Source organism: Heterodontus francisci, chromosome 18 (genome assembly GCF_036365525.1).
Source record: "Heterodontus francisci isolate sHetFra1 chromosome 18, sHetFra1.hap1, whole genome shotgun sequence".
Lineage (NCBI taxonomy): Eukaryota > Metazoa > Chordata > Chondrichthyes > Heterodontiformes > Heterodontidae > Heterodontus > Heterodontus francisci.
In genome coordinates, this window is record NC_090388.1 from 40,075,191 (window position 1) to 40,101,002 (window position 25,812).

Sequence of the window (25,812 nt, forward strand, 5' to 3'; positions counted from 1 at the left end):
TAAAACAATCACTATCACTAGAGAAAAAGTACTAGGAAAACTAATGGGTTTAAAGCCTGACAAGTCCCCTGGACCTGATGGCCTGCATCCTACAGTCTTAAAGTAAGTGACTGCAGAGATAGTGGATGCAGTGGTTGTAATCTTCCAAAATTCCCAAGATTCTGGAACGGTCCCAGCGATTTGGAGAACTGCAAATCTAACACCTCTTCAAGAAAGGAGGGAGATAGAAAGCAGGGAACTGTAGGCCAGTTAGCCTAAGATCTGTCATTGGGGAAATGCTAGAATCCATTGTTAAAGAAGTAGTAGCAGAGTATTTAGAAAATTGTAATGATACTACTTCGGAAGTTTATTTCAATAGACTGTTTGCCTACGAATGAATGAGACTGCATTAAGGAAAGGATTTATATTTACATAGTGTCTTTCAAGTCCTCAGGACACACCAAAGTGTTCACAGCCAGTTAATTTTTTTTTGAAACTAATAACTTGACTGGTAGAGTCACATTGAGTTACAAAGATTTCCTTCCTGAGTAAAGTACTTCAGCTATTTCCTTTGGCCTCCTTGTCTCGCGAGACAATGGGTAAGTGCCTAGAGGTGGTCAGTGCTTTGTGGAGTAGTGCCTGGAGTGGCTATAAAGGCCAATTCTGGATTGACAGACTCTTCCACAGGTGCTGCAGATAAAATTGTTTGTCGGGGCTGTTACACAGTTGGCTCTCTCCTTGCACTTCTGTCTTTTTTCCTGCTAACTGCTAAGTCTCTTCGACTCGCCACTCTTTAGCCCCGCCTTTATGGCTGTCCACCAGCTCTGGTGATCACTGGCAACTGACTTCCACGACTTGTGGTCAATGTCACAGGACTTCCTGTTGCGTTTGCAGACGTCTTTAAAGCGGAGACATGGACGGCCGGTGGGTCTGATACCAGTGACAAGCTCGCTGTACAATGCGTCCTTGGGGATCCTGCCATCTTCCATACAGCCAAGCCATCTCAAGTGCCGCTGGCTCAATAGGGTGTATATGCTGGTGATGTTGGCCACCTCGAGGACTTCTGCGTTGGAGATACGGTCCTGCCACCTGATGCCAAGGATTCTCCGGAGGCAGCGACGATGGAATGAGTTGAGACGTCGCTCTTGGCTGACGTGCATTGTCCAGGCCTCGCTGCCATAGTGCAAGGTACTGAGGACACAGGCTTGAAACACTCGGACTTTTGTGTTCCGTGTCAGTGCGCCATTTTCCCACACCCTCTTGGCCAGTCTGGACGTGGCAGCGGACGCCTTTCCCATGTGCGTGTTGATTTCTGCATCGAGAGACAGGTTACTGGTGATAGTTGAGCCTAGGTAGGTGAACTCATGAACCCACTTCCAGCATGTGGTCGCCGATATTGATGGATGGAGCATTTCTGACGTCCTGTCCCATGATGTTCGTTTTCTTGAGGCTGATGTTAGGCCAAATTTGTTGCAGGCAGCCGCAATCCTGTCGATAAGTCTCTGCAGACACTCTTCTGTGTGGGTTGTTAATGCAGCATCATCAGCAAAGAGGTGTTCCCTGATGAGGACTTTCCATACTTTGGTCTTCGCTCTAAAATGGGCAAGGTTGAACAACCTGCCCCCTGATCTTCTGTGGAGGAAAATTCCTTCTTCTGTAGACTTGAATGCATGTGAGAGCAGCAGTGCAAAGTAGATCCCAAACAGTGTAGGTGCGAGAACACAGCCCTGTTTCACGCCACTCAGGATAGGAAAGGGGTCTGATGAGACACCGCTATGCTGAATTGTGCCTTTCATATTGTCATGGAATGAGGTGATGATACTCAGTAGCTTTGGTGGACATCCGATCTTTGCTAGTAGTCTGACGAGACCACGTCTGCTGACAAGGTCAAAGGCTTTGGTGAGATGTATGAAAGCACCGTAGAGGGGCATCTGTTGTTCGTGGCATTTCTCCTGTATCTGGCGAAGGGAGAACAGCATGCTCTCTGCTCGAAAGCTGCACTGTGCCTCAGGGTAGACACGCTCAGCCAGCTTCTGAAGTCTGTTTAAAACAACGGGAGCGAAGACCTTCCCCACTATGCTGAGCAGGGAGATTCCATGGTAGTTGTTGCAGTCAATGTGGTCACCCTTGTTCTTATAGAAGGTGATGATATTGGCATCGCGCATGTCCTGAGGTACTGCTCCCTCATCCCAGCACAGGCAAAGCAGTTCATGGAGTGCTGAGAGGATAGCAGGCTTGGCACTCTTATTTCAGGGGTAATGCCATCCTTTCCAGGGGCTTTTCCACTGGCTAGAGAATCAATGGCATCACTGAGTTCCAATTTTGTTGGCTGTTCGTCCAGCTCATCCATGACTGGCAGAGACTGGGCTGCATTGAGGGCGGTATCAGTGACAACGTTTTCCCTGGAGTACAGTTGTAGGTAGTTCTCCACCCAGCGGTCCATTTGCTTGCGTTGGTCAGTGATCGTTTTCCCTGATTTAGACTTGAGGGGGGCGATCTTCTTGATGGTTAGCCCAAAAGCGCTCTCAATGCCATCCTCTGATGTTTTCGGAGTCGGAGGCCAACTGAATACGACTGCATAGTTGTTGCCAGTAGTCATTTGCTCTGCGCCTGGTCGTTCTTTGTGCAGCACTTCTGGCTACTTTAGGTGCTACGGATGTTAACTCGCTGGGGGCTTTCTTGTAGTTCAACAGTGCACTGCCTTTAGCGGCTATGACAGGTTCCAGCTCTTCAAAGTGAGATTGAAACCAGTCTGCATTCTGTTCACATTTGCCAAAGGTGGTCATTGCTGAGTATAGATGGCATCTCTGACGTGGGCCCACTTGGTCTCTGCATCCCCTGCAGGAGTGTTTTGAAGGGCTTTTTCAAGTGTATTTAGAAACTCTTGTAACAGTTGTTGTTAAGAAATTCTGTTAGTGTTGATGCGCAGGCGGCCCTTCTGCTTGGAGTGATGTAGCTTCTTTGGTTTGAGTCTAACTATGCTGCACACCAGGGAGTGGTCGGTGTCGCAGTCCGCACTGTGGAAGCTGCGTGTGATTTGGACATTGTTTATAGAGGCTCGCCTTGTGATGAATGAGGTCCAGCTGGTGCTAACGACGTGATCTTGGGTGTCTCCATGAAACCTGGTGGCAGGGTTTAGTATGAAAGAACGAGTTGTTGATGCAGAGGTTGTGATAGGTACACAACTCCAGCAGTCTCTGTCCATTCTCATTCATCCTTCCAATGCCATAGCACCCAAGGCAGGAGGGCCATGAGTCGCGGTCAGCCCCAACCCTGGCGTTAAAGTCCCCCCACAGGAACAAATGGTCGGTATTAGGAATGCTACTAATGATATTATGGAGTTCCTCGTAGAAACTGGTCTTTAACTTCAGGTGGGGAGCAGAGTGTTGGAGCATAGATGCTGAGTAAGTCAGAGGCGGTGAGCAGTCGGATGGACAGTATGCGTTCCGAGACATTTGAAGATGGCTCTATCATGCTGAGCAAAGAGTTTCTGATGGTGAAGCCCACTCCATGCTGTCTTGGTTCTTCAGAATCCCTACCCTGCCAGTAGAAGGTGTAGTCTTGCTCTCTTAGAGATCTGTTTCTCTCTTGGAGACTATTTCCTGTACAATATTCTATACAAGGCATATGTGTGGCTCAGAATGCTCAGTGGAGCTTATGGTGTATGATAGGTAACTCTGAAAAGTGGAGTATTTGAGCATGGTGCAGAGGTTTCCTTTGTTTAAGGGATTGATGTGAATATTAGGCATCTACTTTTTCTGTTGTTTATGGGAAGGGAACTGGGACAGGAAGAACTGCTGTGATTGCAGCTGGTGTTTGCTGTTGCTGAGAAAAAGTGTAAACATTTATTCAACTCATTGAGTCTCATTAGGTTTTTATTTCATACTTGAGCTAAATTCCATATCATATTGAAAACAATGATCATGGCATTTTTGGTCACCTATCTATATAATTATTAATATTTTAACCAATTCGGTGTCATCTTTTGGATGCGACGTTAAATTGAGGCCCAGTCTGCCCTCTCAGGTCGACATAACAGATCCCACAGCACTGTATGAAGACGAATCAGGAAGTTCTCCTGGTGTCATGGCTAATATTTATCCCTCAACCAACATCAACAAGATAATCTGCGTCATTTATTTCATTGTTTTTTGTGAACCTTGTGTGCAAATTGACAGCTGCATTTCCTACATTACAACAGTGACTGTACTTGACTGGCTGTAAAGTAAAATGTGATGTCCAGAGTTTGTGAACATTTCTGTAAATGTTAATTCTTCAATTGCGGAGCCAATTTGAAACATTTCTATCTGACGACGTTTCCCAAGGCCTATTTTAACTCCTGACAGGAGCAGACAGTAAGCCTGCATTGGAGCCTTAGTTGGAGTCTTGGCAGATTTTAATTGCTGGGCTTCATTTGAATGCTGCTGGTCAGCCATTCTTATATAACAATGTAAAGAAACACCACTCACAACTTGCAGTTCTCTGATGCGCATTTGGACCTTGAATTTAATGTTCGATAGGGCCGCAAAGTTGTGTAGACTAGAACAAAGAATCTTGTAAAACTAACAGATCTTCCATGACGCTGCCAATGTGATTTGTTATTTGAATGAAGTGTAACTGTTTATAACTGTATGCCCTATTAAGCCTGGAGGTGTAATTGCTGTGACATTCTAGCCCAGTTAGTAGCAGGCTATTTTTGAGCGGACCTTCCAAGTCAGTCAGAGTTCAAAAAGGCTTTTTCGTATTTTTCATGTGTGCTACTTTAAATCAATTAATAATTTTGTCAGTGCAAAATATTGTCTGTGCTATTGGCTTTCTTTTTTATAAAAAATTATGACACATTTGTATATGTGTCAGCGTGATAGCTGAAGTGAAACAGATGTACACCAGCTTAAGACTTTTTAAATTATATATGTGCATATTAAAATCTCCTATGGCTTTGCTAACAGTAAGAATATGCTGTTAGATAAAGACAAAGATTAAATCATGCAAAATGCATTCTGATTCTTCTGAGCCTAGGCATATATTGCTGTAAGGCAACAAATTCTAATATTTGCTGTCAGATAGTCAGTGGTGAGTTCACACTGAGTTGTAAATAAATTAATGGAATTCCCATGGTATTGCTCACAGTAAGTCAGGGGATACTCTGTTTTCGAAGAGCAGGAGCATTATACTATGTAATACACAATGTGTTGTTATTTTGCTGTAATGGGCCTATCTCTTTACGGGCATGAGATCTAATTGCTGTAAGATCATGAAGTGAATGAGAAGTTAATTGCAGAAAATCTGGCATTTGAGGTCAAACCTTCTGTTTGCTGGGGCCATTTCGTAGAATTACAGAAACTTACAGCATGGAAAGAGCCAATTTAACCATCATGCCCATTCTGGCTGCTTGAAGGAACAGTTGTGCTTAGTGCCACATCCCGGTTTTTTGTCTTTATTGCTGTAAATTCCTCATCCTCGAGTACCTGTCCAACTCCCTTTTAAAATTATTTATGGAATTAGCTTTCACCACCTTTTTAGGTAGAACCTTCCAGATCCTGATGATTTTTGTTACTCGTTCGTGGGATGTGGATGTCACTGGCTAGGCCAGCATTTATTGCCCATCCCTAATTGCCCTTGAGAAGGTGGTGGTGAGCTGCCTTCTTGAACTGCTGCAGTCCTTGGGGTTTAGATACGCCAACAATGCTGTTAGGAATGGAGTTTCAGGATTTTGACCCAGCGACAGTGAAGGAACGGCGATATAGTTCCAAGTCAGGATGGTGTGTGGCTTGGAGGGGAACTTGTAGGTGGTGGTGTTCCCATGCATCTACTGCCCTTGTCCTTCTAGGAGGTAGAGGTCGTGGGTTGGAAGGTGCTGTCAAAGGAACCTTGGTGCGTTGCTGTTGTAGATGGTACACACTGCTGCCACTTTGCTTTGGTGGTGCAGGGAGTGAATGTTGAAGACGGTGGATGAGGTGCCATTCATGTAGGCTGCTTTTCCCTGGATGGTGTCAAGCTTCTTCAGGGTTGTTGGAGCTGCACCCATCCAGGCAAGTGGAGAATATTCCATCACACTCCTGACTTGTGCCTTGTAGATGGTGGACAGGCATTGGGGAGTCAGGAGGTGAGTCCACGCTGCAGAATTCCCAGCCTCTGACCTGCTTCCCGTCATCTCCCCTCTGGATCCTTTATCAGTGATTTTAAATTTATGACCTCTGCTTGTTGTCTCACTTGCCAGAGGGATTGTTCAAATTGAAAATGACTGGCTTTTTCTTTTTTGGATTTTTTTTTAGGTGTACCTCCTGAGGCCAAGGTCTGTTATTGGAAAAGTTCTCTCGATTTGAAATGATTGATATTCTTTTGAAAAAAGTTTGTGTAAAGAGAAATTTGAATGACAGTGTGATGGGTGCATTTCAAAATTTTTATATAAAATAGACATTTATGATATAGTAAGGAATACAGTGAATAATTTTTTTTATTCATTCATGGGATGTAGGCGTCACTGGCCAGGCCAGCATTTATTGCCCATCCCTAATTGCCTTTGAGAAGGTGGTGGTGAGCTGCCTTCTTGAACCACTGCAGTCCATCTACCGCAACTGTTCACGTTAGACATTATCTCAGAATGTGTTGGCCAAAATGCAATTTGCTCTTGGTATCAAATAATTGTCCATTGTACTACTGTTAAAAGTTATCCAAAATTAATTTAGTTAAAATTGAAGCTAAATTCACAGACAGGAGTTCTTAATTATAATTGTGAACATTCTTTTCATTAGATATACCATAATTTTTTTATCAACAATATTCTATTGTCATTATTATATTAAATCTTCAACTCTTTTCTCCCTACCCATATTATTTTGGCAGTTGATTTTTGGATTAGTGTACAAGCCAGAAACTCTTCTGCAGTGGTTCACTTGACTCCAATAACACTGTCATTTGGTAATTATCCTTTTCAAAAGTATTCAAATATTTATCAATCTTGCTGAGTTTTAAGAAAAACTTAAGAATATTACAGCATCATTGACTCCAGTTTAGCAAGTTTGTAATATTGTCACTCTTATCTCTAAAGTAATTCAGTGTTACAATTTCCAACTTTCCAACCAGCCAGCTAAAATGCACATTGGGAGTGAGAAGGAAGGGTGCTGCCATCCAAAATATCCTACCACATGATGACATAATCTTCAGAGAGATATAATTTTCTGTCAATCATGTGATCTCTCAAAATGCACTGCAGAATGCCCAACAACCATTTCATCTCACCAAAGCTGAAGTATTCACTCCTGGGCATCGGTCATTAACCAGGGTTTTAGTGACTGATACCTGGGAGTGAGCACACAAGTTAGAAAAATTGTGAAGTTCAGTTGCCATTGGCTAGCTTCATACTTATGATGTAATTTTGTTATAGCATTGTAATCTGCTCCACTTATCCATTATTCTGTATATATTGTTTTTCAACAGTGTTATTGTTTTTTTGTAGGACTTCCCACTTTTGAGAGTCTGGTTCTTCAGTGACAAATGGCACCTTAGGAGATCATCGGCATCTGCACTCTGCAGAATCACCCGGAGTTCTGTTAGAGCCTTTTCAATCATATTACATGTGTAAATCACTGCGCTATTGTGTGAGCCACTGTCTTTATGCAGTAATGACTAAACTGGAGGAACTCAACAGAGAAGCAAATATGCATTCCTCAATTCGATATCTTGGCTACTTGACAAATATAAGCTTGCTAGTGGCAATTTGTATGGGCCTATATGTCCGATGGGAGAAAACAGAAAATATATTATTGCTTGTGATATTCATCCTGGGACTTTTTGTGCTTGGTATTGCTAGCATATTGTACTATTACTTCTCCATGGAAGCAGCAAGTTTGAGCCTGTCGCATCTCTGGTTTGGATTTTTGCTTGGCCTTCTCTGTTTTATAGATAATTCTAAATTTAAAACTGATGCGAAAGAAGAAGCTACCAAATACTTACTCTTGAGCAGCATTTTGATTAGAACTTTGTCGTCAGCGGTGGAACGAATTTGTGGATGTGTCCGACACCAACCTGTCCTGTTAACATCTGCAGAATTTCTGGAGCTGGTTGGATTTGCCATAGCCAGCACTGCTATGTTGATGCCCAGCTGCTTGAGTGTTGTCTTACTTGTTCTCGCTTTGGCGATGTTGATTATTGATCTACGGATGAAGTCTTTCCTATCAGTTCCAAACTTGATAGTCTTTGCAGTGATTACATCCCTGTTGTTTTTTCCATCTTTGAAAATTAGCACTAACCCCTTTGCCTTGGCATGTTATTTCAGCCGTCTGATTTGTGACCCACTGCTGGATCTTTACTTTAGTGGCCTATCCATTACTGAACGATGGAAGCCTTACCTGTATGGCCGGACATTATGTAGACGAATCTCCATACTTCCTGTAGCATCCATTGAGCTAATATTCTTTGTTCTTGCTGCATTAAAACTAAATAACTTAGAGCACTGGTATTTTCTGATACCAGGATTTTCTATCTTTGGAATCTTCTGGTTGATCTGTCATATAATTTTTCTCATAACCTTCTGGGGTTTTCATACAAAGCTCAGTGACTGTCAAAAAATCTACTATACTCATAGGATAGATAATAAGAGCCTGGACTGTGTTATGGCATCCAAAGGAATGCGTCATTTTTGCCTGATTTCTGAGCGATTGGTCTTTTTCAGCCTATTATCCACAGCAGTTCTGGGTGCAGTCTCTTGGCAGGTATGTGTTGTAATATTTTAAATTGCCATTCGTGTGTCTGTAAAAAATGATTTACCACCTACATTTACAGTAGTTTACTGGGTACCTTTCACAAATATTTCATGGTGTGAGCCACAGATGTATTTTTATATTAACTTGTACATGCATCTATAAAGGCAGGTACTAGCCTAGTAATTTAATAACTTAAAAAAAATTATGATTAAAATTAAGAGTCTGGTACAGTTATCCTAAGAAGGGGCAGAACGCAGTGTGTTTTAATTAACTTGAGTCCCTATTTTAGCATTATGCATGCTTGAACATTCATTATCCCCATTGATCTTTTATTTTAAATGTATTTGGAAAATAGTTGTGCATAAAGCCTCTTTTTAAAAACTGGATGTTTAAAAATGTTTATAGTCACTCTTGTAGCTAATGAAGTCAATTTGTTTTAATTTATAAATTTTCAGCAGACATCATAAATGACTAAAAGTGAGGTGTTTTTTCACTGAGATGGAGAAGGAAAGGGTGTGATGTCTTGCATCATTCTTCTTCAAATTCTTGAAGCCAGATAAGGTGATATTGGGAGAGACTTAGGAATAGTTCACCTCTGCCTCTGGTCAAAAAATGCTACCGGTCAACAGGGAGTCAGAAGAGTAAAATAAGTGGAGAAATTATTAAAATCTATGAATGGTAATGAGCATGGCAATTAACAGAATAAAAAATCAGTTGCCATTAAAGCTACAAATCCCAAGCGAATGCTTATATCCCTCATCTAAGGTACAATACCTCTGCAACTTTCCTTGGCCTCAGCATGCTATCTGGTGCCCTTCCCTGGCCCTCCATTCACCAATCCAGTTGCTTTTCTGTCATCCTTCTAGTGGGTTTCCATGTCCTCTGCTCATATGTGTGATGGCCTTTCCAATTTACAAATATTGTACAGTTTACTGATCACTGGCATTGGGTGGATTGGTCAGTCCCTAAGCCACATAGAAACTGAATCTGAATTGCCAGCTAATCGTCTGATCTTGGTCTTGAGAAAAAGCACTCCAGGAAAATGGGTATAAATAACACTAAGATAAACAACATTCCACCGTGTGCGGTTTGAACAAGAAAGGTAGGTAGAGAGGTTTTGTCACCTCCGAGCTGCTACCCTTTAGTTGTTCTGTATTAAAAATACACAAATGTACTTTTGAGAATTATTTTCATGCAAAAGCATTTTCATTAATTACATTTGAAGGGGTGCACTTTAATATTCATTGGCCTTGGTCAATACAATTAATTAAAAAATGCAGATTTTGCCCTGACCAATTATTTAAGATTATTGTGTTCAAATGATAGTTCAAATATATTTCAACATTTTTTCAACTGAATTAAGTAGCAAAAAAAGTGCTTTTGTAAATTTGATTTTAAATTTAAAAAGATTGCTTACCAAGATTTTAATTAAATGCTGTTAATTTGAAAAACCCAACCTGAATTTATTTCTGACTTAAAGTACTAAATTTAAGAACTACCCAGGTACTTGAGGTAATAGTATTTTAATTGAATTATTTCCTTTTTAAATAAGGCTTGAATCTTTTTGTAAATATTCCGTGGCCATACATAACAATCCATAAAATATGATAGTACTATTTATGAACATACTAATTGAAATCACTTAGAGTTTCAAATGTCACATTTAAGTAAAACCAAAACAGTTCATGTAAATTGCTTTAAAAGTTTGGTAACACAGCTATGCACTTTTCATAATTATTCAATTTCATAAATTTTGCTGTGAAGATAGGTGGAGTACAAAATTAGCAATATAATTGGCAAAACTATAGTAAGCATCACTGCTGAGCACAAATGTGTTCTTTCTGCTTTCATTTATAGAAAAGTCCTTTTTTTAAAAAAATATCCAATGTGCTTATATAATAAAAATATTGTGGCTTTTATGTAATTATTGTCCATTAGTTACACCACTGCAACTTCATTGCTATAGCAGTCTACCTGCCTGAGGCTGTGTGAGCATGGATACAATTGGCCAGGTGCCACCCTGCAATGATGGATGGATGGATACTCATCTGGGGTGCTGTTTCTTAGTGGTGGGCTGGGGAATGTGGTGGTGTAGAGTTTTTTTTCTGGGAGGTGATGGACATATTTTAAGGTTGCTAATAGTTATAGAACAAGCGTTGATTTATAGTGAAATGTCACTTATATGTGTTTAATATCTAATGATTTATGATATTGATGGTTAACTTTTAGCCTTGTATAATAATAAATATCTTGCTGTCTAAAGTTTTTTACTGAAATATTTTGTCTTTCTATTTTCTGCAGCCATCAAATGGGTCCTTTATGAGTGTGTTCCTCATTGTTTTACCATTGGAGTCCTTGGCTCATGGTCTTTTCCATGAATTGGGTAACTGTTTAGGAGGAACATGTGTAGGATATGCAATTGTAATTCCTACAAATTACTGCAGGTATTGTTCTATATTACAAATTATACTCTTAACCAGAAGAATAGTAACAGCATATATTCTAACATGATCAATTCATTTGCTGCTTGTAATTTTGTAATCATCATAGTGTTTGCTATTCTAAACAGACTGGAGAAGTAGTGGACTGTTGCTCTGTTTTATTATGTTGTATTTAACCATCACTATCTTTTTCTTAAACATTGATCAAAAATGGATACTAAATTCTGTGTAACTAGTATTTACATATTTTACACAACGAGCAAACATAGTTACTGCTTTTAGAAAAGACTTACTATATAAGGTAATACCTTTATTAGAAGTGTGTTACAATGCAGTGGCACATTGAGGAGTTCATGTGGTGATTGTAAAGCTCAAGCAACTTAACATCACTTGAACCCAGAAGTTTGTTCCCATCTTTGAAACACATTCCTATATATGGGCTGGAGGTTACAGCATTAACAGTTGTGTTTCAGAGCTGTAGTTCACATTCACATTTGTAGTTCTCCACACAGTGAATTCAAAATCTCAGCATAATATGGAGAACAAAACCAGAAAACGCACCATAGGTGTCTAAAGGGAAAAGACAGGTTAGCATTTTGGGTGTATACCTGTCTTTAGCTGGTGGTACATTGAAGGCAAGAGCTTCCCTACAGAATTGAAGAAAAATAAGTCTTTCCCTATGCCAACTATCATGTACCCGCTTAACGATCTGCATTACCAGAACCTTGGGAGCAAGTTGGTTGTCTTTTTCTGCTGTGATATACTGCATGACTTAACAAGACCAAGAGAGCCCAAAAAGGGGAAAAAAGCAACTTATAAAAAGAACTTACTCTCCTGTATGTATGCTACATCTAATGATTTGTAACAATAAATAGTTACTCTGTTTTGAAGATCAGTAGGTGAGCTGTAAGTTCCTGGATTTCACACTTATGTGTTTTTTATTGTTGAAAATAATTTACAACAATTTTATTATGTACATTTACTTCTGATAATATACTCCAGGTCTGTGTGCATATTAAATGACCATTCACTTTTGAAACTCATTATAGAGGAATTATCATCAGTCTTGCAGTACTACTGGTACTATTCGATTGAAATACCTTAAACTGGTAACTACTGTAAGCATGAATTAGCATAAGCCTTCTTTCATGTAACTAAATTATCATACATCACTAGTATGGTACTCCATTTATTCAATGGTAGTGTAGACTTTTGAAATGAAGTATGGCCTTTATCTTTTTTCAATTGAATTGTTCATTTTTTTTCTTAATCACTATTAAGAGAGCTAAATCATCCAGACTGTTCAAAAGGTACATGCAGACATGAGTTGTCAATTTGCTGGTTGAGCAGTGAATGAAAGAACACCTCTGGCTAATTTTTCCTCTGTTCACTGGATGATATTGAGAATTTCATGCTTCTTGAAGATGAGCTTGAGTGCAGACATTAAGAGCCATTTAGATTTGAAATCAACTTTCTAGCTGTGTTGAAGTTGTTGGGCTAGTAGTTTAGTGTAGTTTTTTTTGGTTTCCCAATACCTGCTGTTTTCCTAACAGATGTAACTCATGCTGGTTTCAGGGGCACTTGTAGTGTTCTGGTACCTTAGCGAAGCCAAGTGGATATTTGGCTTGGGAAGGGAAGAATATCATGGCCAGGCACAATTCTGACCTGACATTCACAAACGCATACTTTCCAATAGGGTTCACTGCAGCTTAAATAAGAGTGGGAACGTTAGCTGCTTATTTTTATCTCTCTTTAATCAAGGGACACTGAAGCCAGTAGTAGCACCCAGATTTAGTGGGTGAACTTCAAATCTGCCTCAACTTTGGAGAAACAGTCCCTAATTGTACAATGACCTGTGTTATGGCCATGTGGTTAGGTTAGGGTGGTTCCCACTGTTGAACCCCCACCTGACTGCAGCAAGTGTGTTTTGTTATTGGGGTTTAACCCCTTGGTGTTTTATTTGTCAAGTAAACAGACAGCGACAGGTTTTCTTGTTGGTTTAAAAAAAACAGAAAATCACTTGTTTATTGATCAATATGCCTTATTCCGAAATTGTCACAATTGCATCCATTCACACATTTGCTTGCGCACACGTGCGCATGAGAAGAGACAGAGAGGAAAGGGATAAGTGATTATAATTGGGGTTAGGTTTTGGGTGGAGATCATGGTAAACCTGTTGAATTCCCTTGGAAATCGAGTTCTCGTTGGTTGCAGGCCTGAGGTGATTATAGATTTCTCTCAATTGAAAGTTCATTTGAAGTCAGTGGATCACTTCTAGTTCACTGCTATATCGTGTAGATGTAGAATTTCACGGCCGAGCATGCCACTTCTGGTTTGCTGGAAACCAAGTTCTCGATGCTGCTTTCTTTATTTCTGGGTTGTCATTCTCCAGGCTGCATTTTAAGGTAAAGCTGTGTTATTTCTCAGCTCCTGGTAGGAGATGCTTTGGTCTCTTCCCCATGGTGATTGCAGAATACCTCAGGATGTGGCTACTCCACACCTTCTTTGTTTCAGAAGATGATATTCAATTCTGGAATGTTTTAGGTTGGGTGCAATTGCCACCTCTTAACTTTGAAGATTTTCCTTTGTCCCTGTCAGACAGTTTGAATATACAAAGGCCAAACCATTTTTTCCCTTCGGTGGCCATTTTGGAGCATTGTTCACTGTTTGTATAACTCTTCAGATTTTGTCCATAATTTGTATCATCGCAATTCTTATGTGCGTGACACCTGCAACCCTGTTGACTCAAAGATTTCTTCTTGGAGTTGTGGAGCATGGTAAATCTGAAATGTTTGTATTTATTTTTACCCTACACTTCTGAATCAGAAGTCTTAATACTATGTTGCCTGAATTCTGTGGTTGTAATGATGGCAAAACTATCAGTGTTCACCTTTGTTTTACTGTGAAACTAACAGCAACTTCTGGCATTCACGTATTTAAACATTGAAATCTAGAAGTTGCTATCAGTAATTCCCTGCTCCTCCTTCGGGCCCGTTGTTGAAGACAGGTGAAAATCCTTTGAAATCATTTGAATTGACGTGAACTTCCACTTTTACACTATTAGTCTCACTGTAACAACCCTTGAAAAAATTACACCTTTTTGTATGAGGTATAACTCCGTTTTTAACGGTGTACTAAGTTCATAACTAAGTTCATAACTATGGCTAAACAGCCTCTCTGGCCCTGAAAAAAACTAATTTTATGTCAGATTTCGTCAATATACTAATTTCATAAGTTTTTAATTTTTTTAAGGTTTGTTTATAGCTTTTCAGCTTCTACCTTAATCCCTTGTGTATGTCCCAATCATCTATTTCACACTCAGTAAAACCTAATTAAAAGTGAAGGATGATCAATGCAGTTTACTTCCTAGAATGCTATCTGAGAATTCTTAAATTTGATTGACTGCTTATCCTACTTGATGACATTATATTTCTGGATGCCTGGACATCCCCAGTAGTTGGCCCAGCTTCAAACTAACATTGGGAAAGGGGAAGAAAAACAGAAAATACTGGTAATATTCAGCGAATCTGGCAGCATCTGTGGAGAGAGAAACAGAGTTAACGTTTCAGGTCTGTGACCTTTCATCAGTTCTGATGAAAGGTCACAGACCTGAAACATTAACTGTTTTTCTCTCCATAGATGCTGCCAGACCTGCTGTGTATTTCCAGCATTTTTTATTTTTATTTCAAATTTCTAGCATATGCTGTATTTTGCTTTTGTATTGGGAAAGGGGAAACATATGCCACCGAGTTTGCACAATCTTTATGTGCAGCGCTCTTCGAGGTCAGCTTCAAGTGATGTCTCTTTGCTGTTAACTGCAAAAGCTGGGCTAATTAGGTGTTAATCCTTTTTTGCGAAGTATCAAAATTACCAATTGAACGATAACCAGACTAAAGTGCTTCATTTGGATTTGTGAAAATCATAATGTATTAAACTCACTGTAAAGTCATAAATCATTGTGGAAAAATAAAGTATTAAATATTGATAATTGGAAATATAATTCATAAACTAAAATGTGCTTATTCTGGCCATTTGCCTCTGATTTTGCAGCTACACACTGAGGGATGCTGCATAGGAGTTGAACTTGTGAGCTTTAAGGCATAGTGCCACACCAATTCATCTATCCATTAAGCCATAGATAGAACACTCGCTACTGCTTCACTCAGTTTTACCCACCCATGCAAATAGAAAGTGATGCATTGTCTGCTTTCCTAATTCTCTGTGCATTATCAGTACAGTGCTGGAGTAAAGATTGTATTTGTTTATCTGGTTTATTCAGTTGTGTTTTTCTCATAGTTCTTTCTGCTTTATCTTGGCTTTTTAATGATCAGCTTCTCCATACTGACTCAATGTCAGAAACTCTCTCCTGACTAATGTCTCTCTGTGTGCCCCAGCTTTGTATTTCTTCTCTCTGCCATTTTTTTCTCTGCCTTGTTCCCTTTTTCTATTATCTTTACTTGTTGAATTCCTATCTCATCAGTCTCCATCTCCCAATTTGTCAATTTAACTTTAGAAAATTGTGCAGTGTCTGTAGGAATTTGCGAGACAAGAAAGTCAGTCTTTTTGCAACTTCTGTGGGCACAAAGTATTTTTTTGTTGATGGCTTTTTCTTTGAATAGTGGGGGGGGGAGAAGCAAGATCAACAGGAGTCAGCAGAGTAAAGATATTGTTCCCCCAGAATAGAAATTGCATACTTAGTCATAGCTAATGAAAAATATTTGCCAAAATAAAGCACTAGACACAACTATAAGTGTGCAATGCCAGGAAAGATATACGCTATAAATTTCTTAATTGCTGTAACAGTTTCAACAATTTGGGGCATACTATTCCTAAAGGCATCTAATTCTTGGAATATTTTGTTCATATGTTTTAAGTTCCACATTTAAATTTCCTCTGCATTTTTGATTAATGGTGCTCCTAAAAATACCTTTATTTGGATTTGCAGTTCCATTAACTAATACAGCACTTTGTTAACACTTATAGGATAGATTTTCTTCTTCACCTCCTACCCCAGTGCTAGATAGTAATAGCGCACCCAAAGTGTGCTGTTTCTCCAGCGTTAGGATTGCTGAGCTTTCCTATCTGAGACCATTACCTGATCTAGGGCTCCCAGCTCAGGCCTGCCCCCTGGTAGAGGGTACAGAAAAATGAGGTACAGCTGCAGGTTTACCAGGTCTGCAGCTGTGCTTCAGGTCTTGGGGTTTGGGGCCGTCTTGATGCTGATAGAGATCAGCACCCACAAGATTGTGGGTGGGCTAAAATATTCTGGGGAATTGCACCATTTGAGAAGAGTCCTCACCTTGATTCTTCAGGCTGCTGCTCGGAATCTCTGGTGAGCAGAGACCATGGGATGTTCTAGCACCAAGTTCTTTGGACTTGCAGCAAACATTTGAACAAGGAAATACAGAAACAGGCCAGAGACACCCCCTCCTCCCTCACTAACATAATTCTGTCAGACTTGCATCTGTTGCAGGTGCAGCCAAGCTCACCTCCGACTCCCTATTCCTAATTCGTATGTTTGTATGTTCCAGAAAGCCCGATATCCCTTATGGCCTGACCTTTTTAATTATTGTGGGCTAATAGTTAGGAAAATCAGACTCTATGCCTTCTAGTCCAGTGACTATAAATTGAAATTTATTGTACAAGTTTGCTGCAGGAACTCTTGAAATATGGCCTGACCTGTAAGTTTACAGCTCTTGCATTGAAGATGGGATAACCTCTATGAATCTGGTATGGTAGCCACGTACTGTAGTCTGGCATTCCAAACCAAATGTTCATATTTAACAATGGAAAGAAGAATGATAAATAATTGAATAGGAGAATAGGCAAAACTAATGAGACTAGGTGTTGGTTCAATGGAAATGAGTGGATGTGCCATGTATGAGATATATAACCACATATAGCAGTGCTTTCCAATTGTACTATTATGTAAAGTATCAACTATGTAATGAATTAAATGAATTGAGAACAAAAATAAGACTTTTTAATCAAATTTTGAAGTAATAACATAGACAAACTCGAGAATCTAGTTGAATATTTCTATATTTTAGTGTTAATTTTTAAATGTCGTTCATATTTTGTTTTTTTGTAGTCCCGATGGCCAGCCAACACTCCTGCCTCCTGAGCACGTGCAGGAGTTGAATCTACGGTCTACAGCCATGTTAAGTTCTGTCCAACGGTTTTTTGCCTTTCACATGATAGAGACTTATGGCTGTGACTACTCCACCAGCGGCTTTTCTTTTGACACTCTTCAATCCAAAGTAAAGGCATTTCTTGACCTGCGTACATCTGATGGGCCCAGACATGACACCTACATCCTGTATTATAGTGGGCATTCTCACAGCTCTGGCGAATGGGCATTAGCAGGTACTGTAGATCAATGTGATGTCTTTGTTATTGCAGGTTTTAGAATAATAATAGGAAGGTAATTTTCATGTGCAAAATGATTTGTTTAACCCCGAATGCTGAAAGTGCATTACACTTTATAAATATGATATATATATAAAAAAAAATACATATGTTGCAGATTATTGCAATACCCAATTTGAAAACTACAAACGGTTTCTTGCATGATGAATGATTTTTAATCTATAGTCTTAGCTTACTTTCTCTGGTGCAGTTTTCAAAGTGTTGAGGTGAATGACAGCTATGTTGAAAAGGTGCCAGAACAGTGTTCAGTATTTCAGTAACCATGATCCTTTTATTCTTGGGTCGCTTAAGTAGATGTTTATAAATTCAAGCAACCTTATGATATGACCTCTTATTCACTGGAGATTACTTGGATAAGTCAGAATCAGAGGAGCCTGCCATCTAATTTCCATGAGGCAGATTTGAATTTAGTGATGAGTTATCTAACAGGCTGTGCCCTTATGTTATGGAATTCTGACCTTTAATTCCTCTATTCCTCTCTAAAATAATTTTGTCCCTCTAAGCATTATTAGGGACTGTGCTTGAGATATTAAGATAGGTTTATTTAAAATGCCATCCACAATATACATTATATGAGAACAAATGCCAGGGACTAATTTTTATTGGTTTACAAGGCCTTCCTTTAGCTGTGGAGGAATCTTGGTGAATTGAGGAGAGACATAAAAGAAAGTGCTTTTTTAATTGTCATTGGTATATAAAGTGTGACGGAAATTGCACCTGTCAAATGGAAACTTATTAATTTTGTCATATGGGGCACTACTTGAACTTTTTTTTTACTGGACATTGCACATCACCTGTTTAAAATAAAACTACAGAGCTGAACAGCTGAAAATATGGTTGCACATTTGCATTCTGAGAGACTATTGAATAAAGAGACAATAGGAGTGCTCACTGATTCAATTAACAAGATTGGTCAGGGCAATAGTGATAATCAACAATCTTTGTCTGTGTAAGAGCCGGAACTCCACCCTCCACTGAGTGTGTTTGGAAAGCTTTGAAATCACCAACCCTCCCAGACGATGCTTTTACAATCACAGTTGGTCACATGACCTACCTGCTGGCCAGACTGGGGACTTTTTGAATTGTGCCACACAGAAAAGAAACAGACTGCAATTTGAAGACCAAAGAGAAGGAAGGTCTGTCTCTCTCTCTGTTTCTGTCCAGCAAAGTCCCATGAAAGCCACAGTAGCAGTTCCTACACTTCAAGACTACAGACAAAGCATATCTTCGGTCTTCCGGTACCAGAGAAACAAGTCTGAAATTGTGCACTGGGCCCCAGCGAGAATTCCAAGTCCTCCACTTCAATCAAGGACATTGCATCAAAGGCAAAAAACAGTACCTGTATTCCATTTATTACGAACTCCATTTCACTGCCCCCTCCCAATTCTTTCTTCCCCTCTGTATCTATTTGTGTGTGTATTTTTCTCATATGCATGCTAGCGTAGCTGCATCGTGTATTTTAGTCATTTTAACAAGGTTAGAGAGATAAGGCTGATAAACTTACACCTTTCATGTTTAAACCTAAGAAAATCTGTCTGATTGGTTAATTTGCAATTACAATTAGAGACCAGTGAGCAAAGACTCGCTGAGGTGGTAAGCTAACATCACTTTTAAAAGATAAACCCTGTTACAGCCAAACCAGGAAAGGGGCAAGAGGGGAGTCTGAGACCCCTTCCTCACCCAGTTGTAACAAAATAAATAAATTACCGTAGATCACAGCATATAAGATGATCCTGTTTTTCTGGCCCCAAAAGTCATGTTTTTGCATATATTCAGTGTATAAGTTGACCCTTCTTTTCTGCACAATGTGCTAGACTCATATTAGTAGTCAGTCTCACTTTTTTGCCGCACAAATGCATATTTTGCTTACCTTATAACATGGCACAAGGAATCAAGCAGGTGATACGGGCTGTTGTGAAGGTGCACGGGAGTTGAAGATGTGTTCACACAAAGCAGACCCTGCATGGTAAACGACAAAGAGAAATGGGTCCTCCAGCAAATCAAATGAAATATGAAGCTGGTTTCAAGCTAAAAGTCATAGCATTTGCTAACCCATCAAATAACTGTGCTGCAGCGAGGGAATCCGGTGTTAGCGAAAAACTGGTGCGAGGATGGAAGAAGGGGAAATCCACCCTGAAGATGATAGTCAAGACCAAATGCGCCATAAGAACACGGACCAGTCACTAGCCTGATCTTGAGAAGCATGTATCGGAATGGGCCATCGAGAATAGTTGGAATGGTTACATTGTCACTAGAAATTCAGTATTTTATTTACATATATATAAATGGACCAAATCAAGCCCTTAGTCCAGCAAAGATTTCAGAGCAGCATCTAGTTGTTGTAGCTGCTTTATGGAACGAAAATGTCTAGTGTTGCGGCAAAAGACCAAGATTGTTCAGAAACTACCAAAAGACCTGAATACCAAAATTACCAGTTTCCAGCAATCATGAGAAAGCAGCAAAAACACTTTGATAGCGGTTAAAGGTATCTTCGTAGAATTAGTTTATCCAATAAACTGTGCCACATTAATTTAATATGAATTACCGGTGTTATTTCTTTTTTTTATTTCTTTTTATTTTTTTATTTAGAGGTACAGCACTGAAACAGGCCCTTCGGCCCACCGAATCTGTGCCGACCATCAACCACCCATTTATACTAATCCTACACTAATTCCATATTCCTACCACATCCCCACCTGTCCCTATATTTCCCTACCACCTACCTATACTAGGGGCAACTTTTTATAATGGCCAATTTACCTATCAACCTGCAAGTCTTTGGCATGTGGGAGGAAACCGGAGCACCCGGAGGAAACCCACGCAGACACAGGGAGAACTTGCAAACTCCACACAGGCAGTACCCAGAATTGAACCCGGGTCGCTGGAGCTGTGAGGCTGCGGTGCTAACCACTGTGCCGCCCCTTCTTGTCATATTTCAAAATGGCGACCACCTACACTGGCAAACCACACTTTATACTCGGCATATAAATCAACCCCCGTTTTCTAAACAGTATTTGGAGGCTTCAGTAGTCACTTACATGCTGCAATCTACGGGACTTGTATTTACATCAGTTTCATTATTTTAATTCAGTTAAGTTCAAGCATATAAACCCACATCATACACTAGCTATCCACAGTGAATATACAAGGCATATTTATAGTTTACACTATGATCTGGTTGTAATTTTAAAACTAAGATTGACATTTTTAAATAAAACTTGGGGTTGAATATGTGCTATACAGCAATTGCTGTATTCTGTGTGGTGCTGTAAATGCATATGTGATTTTAATGTCTGGCAATGTAATTTGCAGTTTACTAAATTAAAATATTTAATCCCTGCTGGATAAGAAACTTGTTCACACATTCTCAGGAAACTGTCAAATCCCTACTTCTAAAACTCCAAATGTTGGCATCTTTCAGTTGGTCTCTCAATACATCTTTGCTTCAAAACTGCTAAAAGTATTTGCTTTATGTGTTGTGAACTATGCAGTGAAGATGCTTTTAGTTTTACACATTATCAGCTATGATTGAGGGAAGAGTCCACATAAAATGAAAATACATTCTCTATTAGAAAACATAACTCTGTTTAGTTGTAAATCTCTGCCATAGCCAGTCAGGATCAGAGGAAATAGGAGCAGGAGTAGGCCATTCGGCTCGTCAAGCCTGATCCATCATTCAAACAGATCATGGCTGATCATCTACCTCTACGCCATTTTTCCCCACTATCCCCATATCCCTTGATGTCATTAGTATCCAGAAATCTATTGATTTCTGTCTTGAACATGCCCAATGATTTCACTTCCACAGCCCTCTGGGGTAGAGAATTCCATAGATTCACCAACCTCTGAGTAAAGAAATTCCTCCTCATCTCAGTCTTAAGTGGCCTGCCCCTTATTCTGAGTCAGTATCTTCTTAAATAGCCATTAGATATATTTCCCTAAATTTAATTCTTTTTATTTACCCTATGAAGTTGGCTGTTACCTGTTCTATCCTAGTATTAAAAGTACAGTAACGAGATATTAGAAACAGCTACCATCACCAGGACTGGCCATATGAACTACAGTGGTCTTTTCCAGTCCTGTACATTCCTATGTTCTGAGTTCCAAACATCCTATTTGAAATGGCAGATGCTACAATAATTGAACCTGTAAATCAGATTTATGTACCTTATTGTGCTCACATGGGCCCAGTTTTATAAAGAATACAAAACATTTGTAAATGAATAATGCAAGAACACCTGTATTTGTTGTAATAGGTTTGATGCATTCCAGGCCACTATTGACAACTTCAGACAGCAACAGAGCTGTTGAAGCTTTTGTCTTCATGGACCTCATTGGTGCGTACTGCAAAGCCACATGGGACCACATTTAGGGGTAGATTTTCACCCTTAGCAGCCTTCTGACAACTAGCCAGGAGTGTGGGAGACCAAATCTATTTTAAAGGCCTTATTAGCATTTGGCTGGGGGGCTACGAGCAAGTAACGACTGCTCAGGCAGCCTGGTGATACCAGACCACCGCAATATCATGCAGTCTGGCAGGTCTCTCGACTGGAATAAGCTAGATCTGTTGGTAGTTGGGGTGGTGATGGTGACCTGGAGCAGCAGTGGCCAAAGTTGCTTTTGTGAACGTGGAGGAACAGCTCGCCAAGTCACAAAATGCAAACAGGACTAATCAGTAAATAGGACTGAATAGCCTGGACTTTTGAGTGCTGGCTTACCAGATAGCCTGGGCTTTTGAGTGCTGGCTTACCGGAGCTCAAGAGCTGAACGTCAACTGAAGACTGCAGGTCAGACTCATCTGTCTACAATGTGCCCTGCCAGGAGCTATTAGGCTGTCCTGTTACACAGCATCTGCTTGCACTCATGCTATATATTGTTCAGAATGCTGAACTTGATTGATATAAATATAAAATTAAATGAGTTACAGATGGCTTGGCCTGAGTTAAATTTAAATCCATATAGTTGCAAAGGGTTACATTTGCTTCACAGGTCATTTTAGTTTTGATGTTGCCTGTCCCTTTTACAGAAAACCAAAACACACTTGCAAGAAAGAATAAAATACCTCAGAGCATAGATCATGCCATAAGTTTCCCACCATTGTACCTGCCAACTGTGATGGAGAAAAGTGTACAAATCCAAACCTTGACAACCTCATGGGATAGCCTGATCCCTAGTAGTGTAGCTAGGAGCAGAGAGAGGGTTATATACATGGCAGCAACAAAGAGAATGGGTTGTGAATTTCCTTCACTAATAATCTCAGTACTATTTAGCCCCTTCGTTATGAATTTTCTCATGAAGGTAGCTAGTAATTTGAATATTCTCATTCTTGTTTTCAAGCATCCTGTATCCGCACCTAGTACTGTTAGATCATTACAATACAGTTAATCAAATAGTAAAACCCTGTCTAATCTTCCCCCAATTATGTGCCTCAGTTCCCACCTCAGAAGAGCACCACCAACATATTGGTGACCCTTTCAATTTTCCACAGCTACCGCTCTGAATTAGAATAACTTGCTTTGCTAACAGCCAACTAGGTAGTGTCCAAACTAATTTCACACATGAGCCTTAATGGCCAGCAGTCCATCAAGTGAGATTTGAATCTAGAGATGAAAGGCTAGGGTCTCATTTAACCCACTGCATCACAGGCTCATTAACCCAGGATTTTTTGTAAAAGTTAATTTCCTCAATGAAAATGCCAGTGGAAATTTTTCAGGCTATTTTAGCACTACTGCCATTTATGTTGTAAAATAACATTTAAATAATTCAACAAGATATGAATACTAACAAAACTTAAAAATATAGGCATGCCAGATTTCCCATCCATGTTGGTAAACATCAGACCAGTTCACTTTTTACCATTGACATTTCATATCTAACTACTTGACATAAGATCTTGGGTCTTAAACTTCAGGTCAGTGATGTGAGAATGTATCTTACTCAAAATAAATAGAATTACAACTACCTTATCTTGTCGATAAAAACTTCATTTATCCTCCTAAACAAAAAAGTGTACAAAGTGAATTGGGCTGTAAGATTCCTTGAGTTGTGCCCTCCAGCACTGGCCCTGCCAAGAGCCACAAGTTTATTTATTCTTTCATGGGATGTGGGCGTCGCTGGCAAGGCCAGCATTTGTTGCCCATTCCTAATTGCCCTTGACAACTGAATGGCTTGCTAGGCCATTTCAGAGGGCAGTTAAGAGTCAACCACATTGCTGTGGGTCTGAAGTCACATGTAGGCCAGACCAGGTAAGGATGGCAGATTTCCTTCCCTGAAGGACATTAGTGGACCAGATGGATTTTTGCAACAATTGATAGTTTTATGGCACCATTACTGACGTTAGCTTTCAATTCCAGATTTTCTTAATTCATTGAATTTAAATTCCACTCGCTGCATTTGTGGGATTTGAACTGATTTCTCCAGGGCATTAGCCTGGGCCTCTGGTTTACTTGTTCAGTGACATTACCACTATGCCACCATCTCCCCCAAGATTGATGGGAGGGCAGCTCATTTGCATTGGTCAGACTACCTGTGGGAACGGGGTTCCCAGCCTTTCCTCTCTCTCTCCCCATCCCTGCCAGTGATCATTTCTGAGCGAGAAGAGCCAATTTGCAGTATTTCAGTAAAACAATTGAAAATTCTTCAAGGTCACCGGCTGCTTACCTGGCGATCTCCCTTTCAGGCCCTCATATGCTTTTGTGCATCTCCACTCACAAGGTATACTTGCTGCTATTATGCCAGGTCCCCTTCCAGCGTGAGGAGGGAAAACTCCCAATTACGAAGTACCTGCCCCAGCTGTATCCTCTGGCATCATTTGCCTTGTAAGGGGCAGACAGAAGTTCCATCTATGACACAGAATCTTCCAGAAACAGTAGTGACCTGGCATAATGTGGTGTCTACCAATTTCCTGGGTGTTCTACAGGAATTAAAACAGCAATCTCTGGTATTTCGGCCTCTTAGCATTTTGCACAGAGAACAATATCCTTTATAAGTCCATTTTAGCAAATATTACCAAATACTAACATTTTTTTTTGCACTGCAAAATTAAATAATTCAGTAAATTGAATTTAGCAATGTAAATAACAAAGTAGGAATACAGTGCTTAAAAGTCTTGAATAATCAGATGATTCTATTAAAAGAAACAACTTGAATTTATAAAGCACATTTACCATTCTCAGAACATCTCAAAGTGCTTCGCGGCCAGTCAGTTACCTTGTTGTGTAGAGAATCGTAGCTCATTTGTGGACAGAAAGGTCCTACAGGCAGCGGCAAGATAAATGACCAGTTAATCTCTTTTTTGGTGTTGGTTGAGCAATAAATTGTTCAGGATAACTTCCCTATTCTTCAAATAGCTCCATGGACTTAAATATCCAATAGAACATCGTGGACAGGACCTTGGTTTAGTGTCTTGGCCAAACGAAGGCACCTCTGTCCATGTGGGACTCACTCGTTAATGAGCTGAAATGTCAACTCAGATGATATTCATGGTAGTGTTATGAAAGTGCTTCTAATTTTTAATATTTTTTGAGGACTCGTGTTTAAAAATTGTGGAAATGGATTCATTGGAAAGACTGAAGAGAATCCATAGATGCAGGACTTTGTTTTTTTTAATGGTCACAGGAAGGACTTGAGATTTTGTTTAAAAACAAACCCTTACTGGAGTCACATGTCTTAAGCAAAGTAAACAGCAGGAGCCTTGATGACTAGGAGAGTTGTTTGCAGAGAAGAGGCATGTTAAGTTTTATGGTGGTCAAGAGTTGGTTTCGTTTTGGCTCTTGTTTTGAGTCAGTTGGGGGGTAAACCTGCTAAGAAAGAAGCAACCAGCTCATCTTTTTTCACCTCTTTGAGAAATCCTGAGAATCCAGTGTGTATGCTGGAGAAATTGCCACATTTCTCCTGAAAAGCCTGCCAGACTAATCCTCGACGTCGCCTGAAGAGAACTGCACCAAAAAGATCCAAGTGACAGCTGCTTATGAGTATCTGGATGCCAGACTAAAAGGGTCAGTGGAGAACATTGCATATTTTATCCTTCAAGAATTAACAAGTATTTGCCCAAAGTATTTTTCTTGTCCTTTTTGTAAAAAGATCTCTACAGAGAAAACGTCTTTATTTTTTCTTGAACTGGTGTGTGTGTGTGTGCACGCATGTGTTGGGTTAATTTAGAAGGGAACTTTCATATTTCAACCTGTGTTAATAAGCTTTGCATCTGTTTTGAATATGTCTTGTTTTATAATAATTCAGTAATTTTGTTGATTATTAAA

General features: G+C 39.8%; 1 protein-coding gene across 5 annotated transcripts in view; it reads left to right on the top strand.

Annotated features, from left to right (window-relative positions):
* Positions 1-25,812, top strand: part of tmem168b (transmembrane protein 168b) — a 59,137-nt gene that overhangs the window by 12,394 nt on the left and 20,931 nt on the right. For 4 of the 5 annotated variants that reach the window (XM_068050572.1, XM_068050573.1, XM_068050575.1 and 1 more), the window contains exons 2-4: positions 7,439-8,693; positions 10,986-11,128; positions 17,217-17,491. In XM_068050572.1, the coding sequence (XP_067906673.1) occupies positions 7,557-8,693; positions 10,986-11,128; positions 17,217-17,491 (1,555 nt within the window). In that variant the 5' untranslated portion in view covers positions 7,439-7,556. Of the gene's footprint in view, positions 1-6,254; positions 6,275-7,438; positions 8,694-10,985; positions 11,129-17,216; positions 17,492-25,812 lie in introns of all 5 variants that reach the window. The other variant, XM_068050574.1, reaches the window with a different exon arrangement.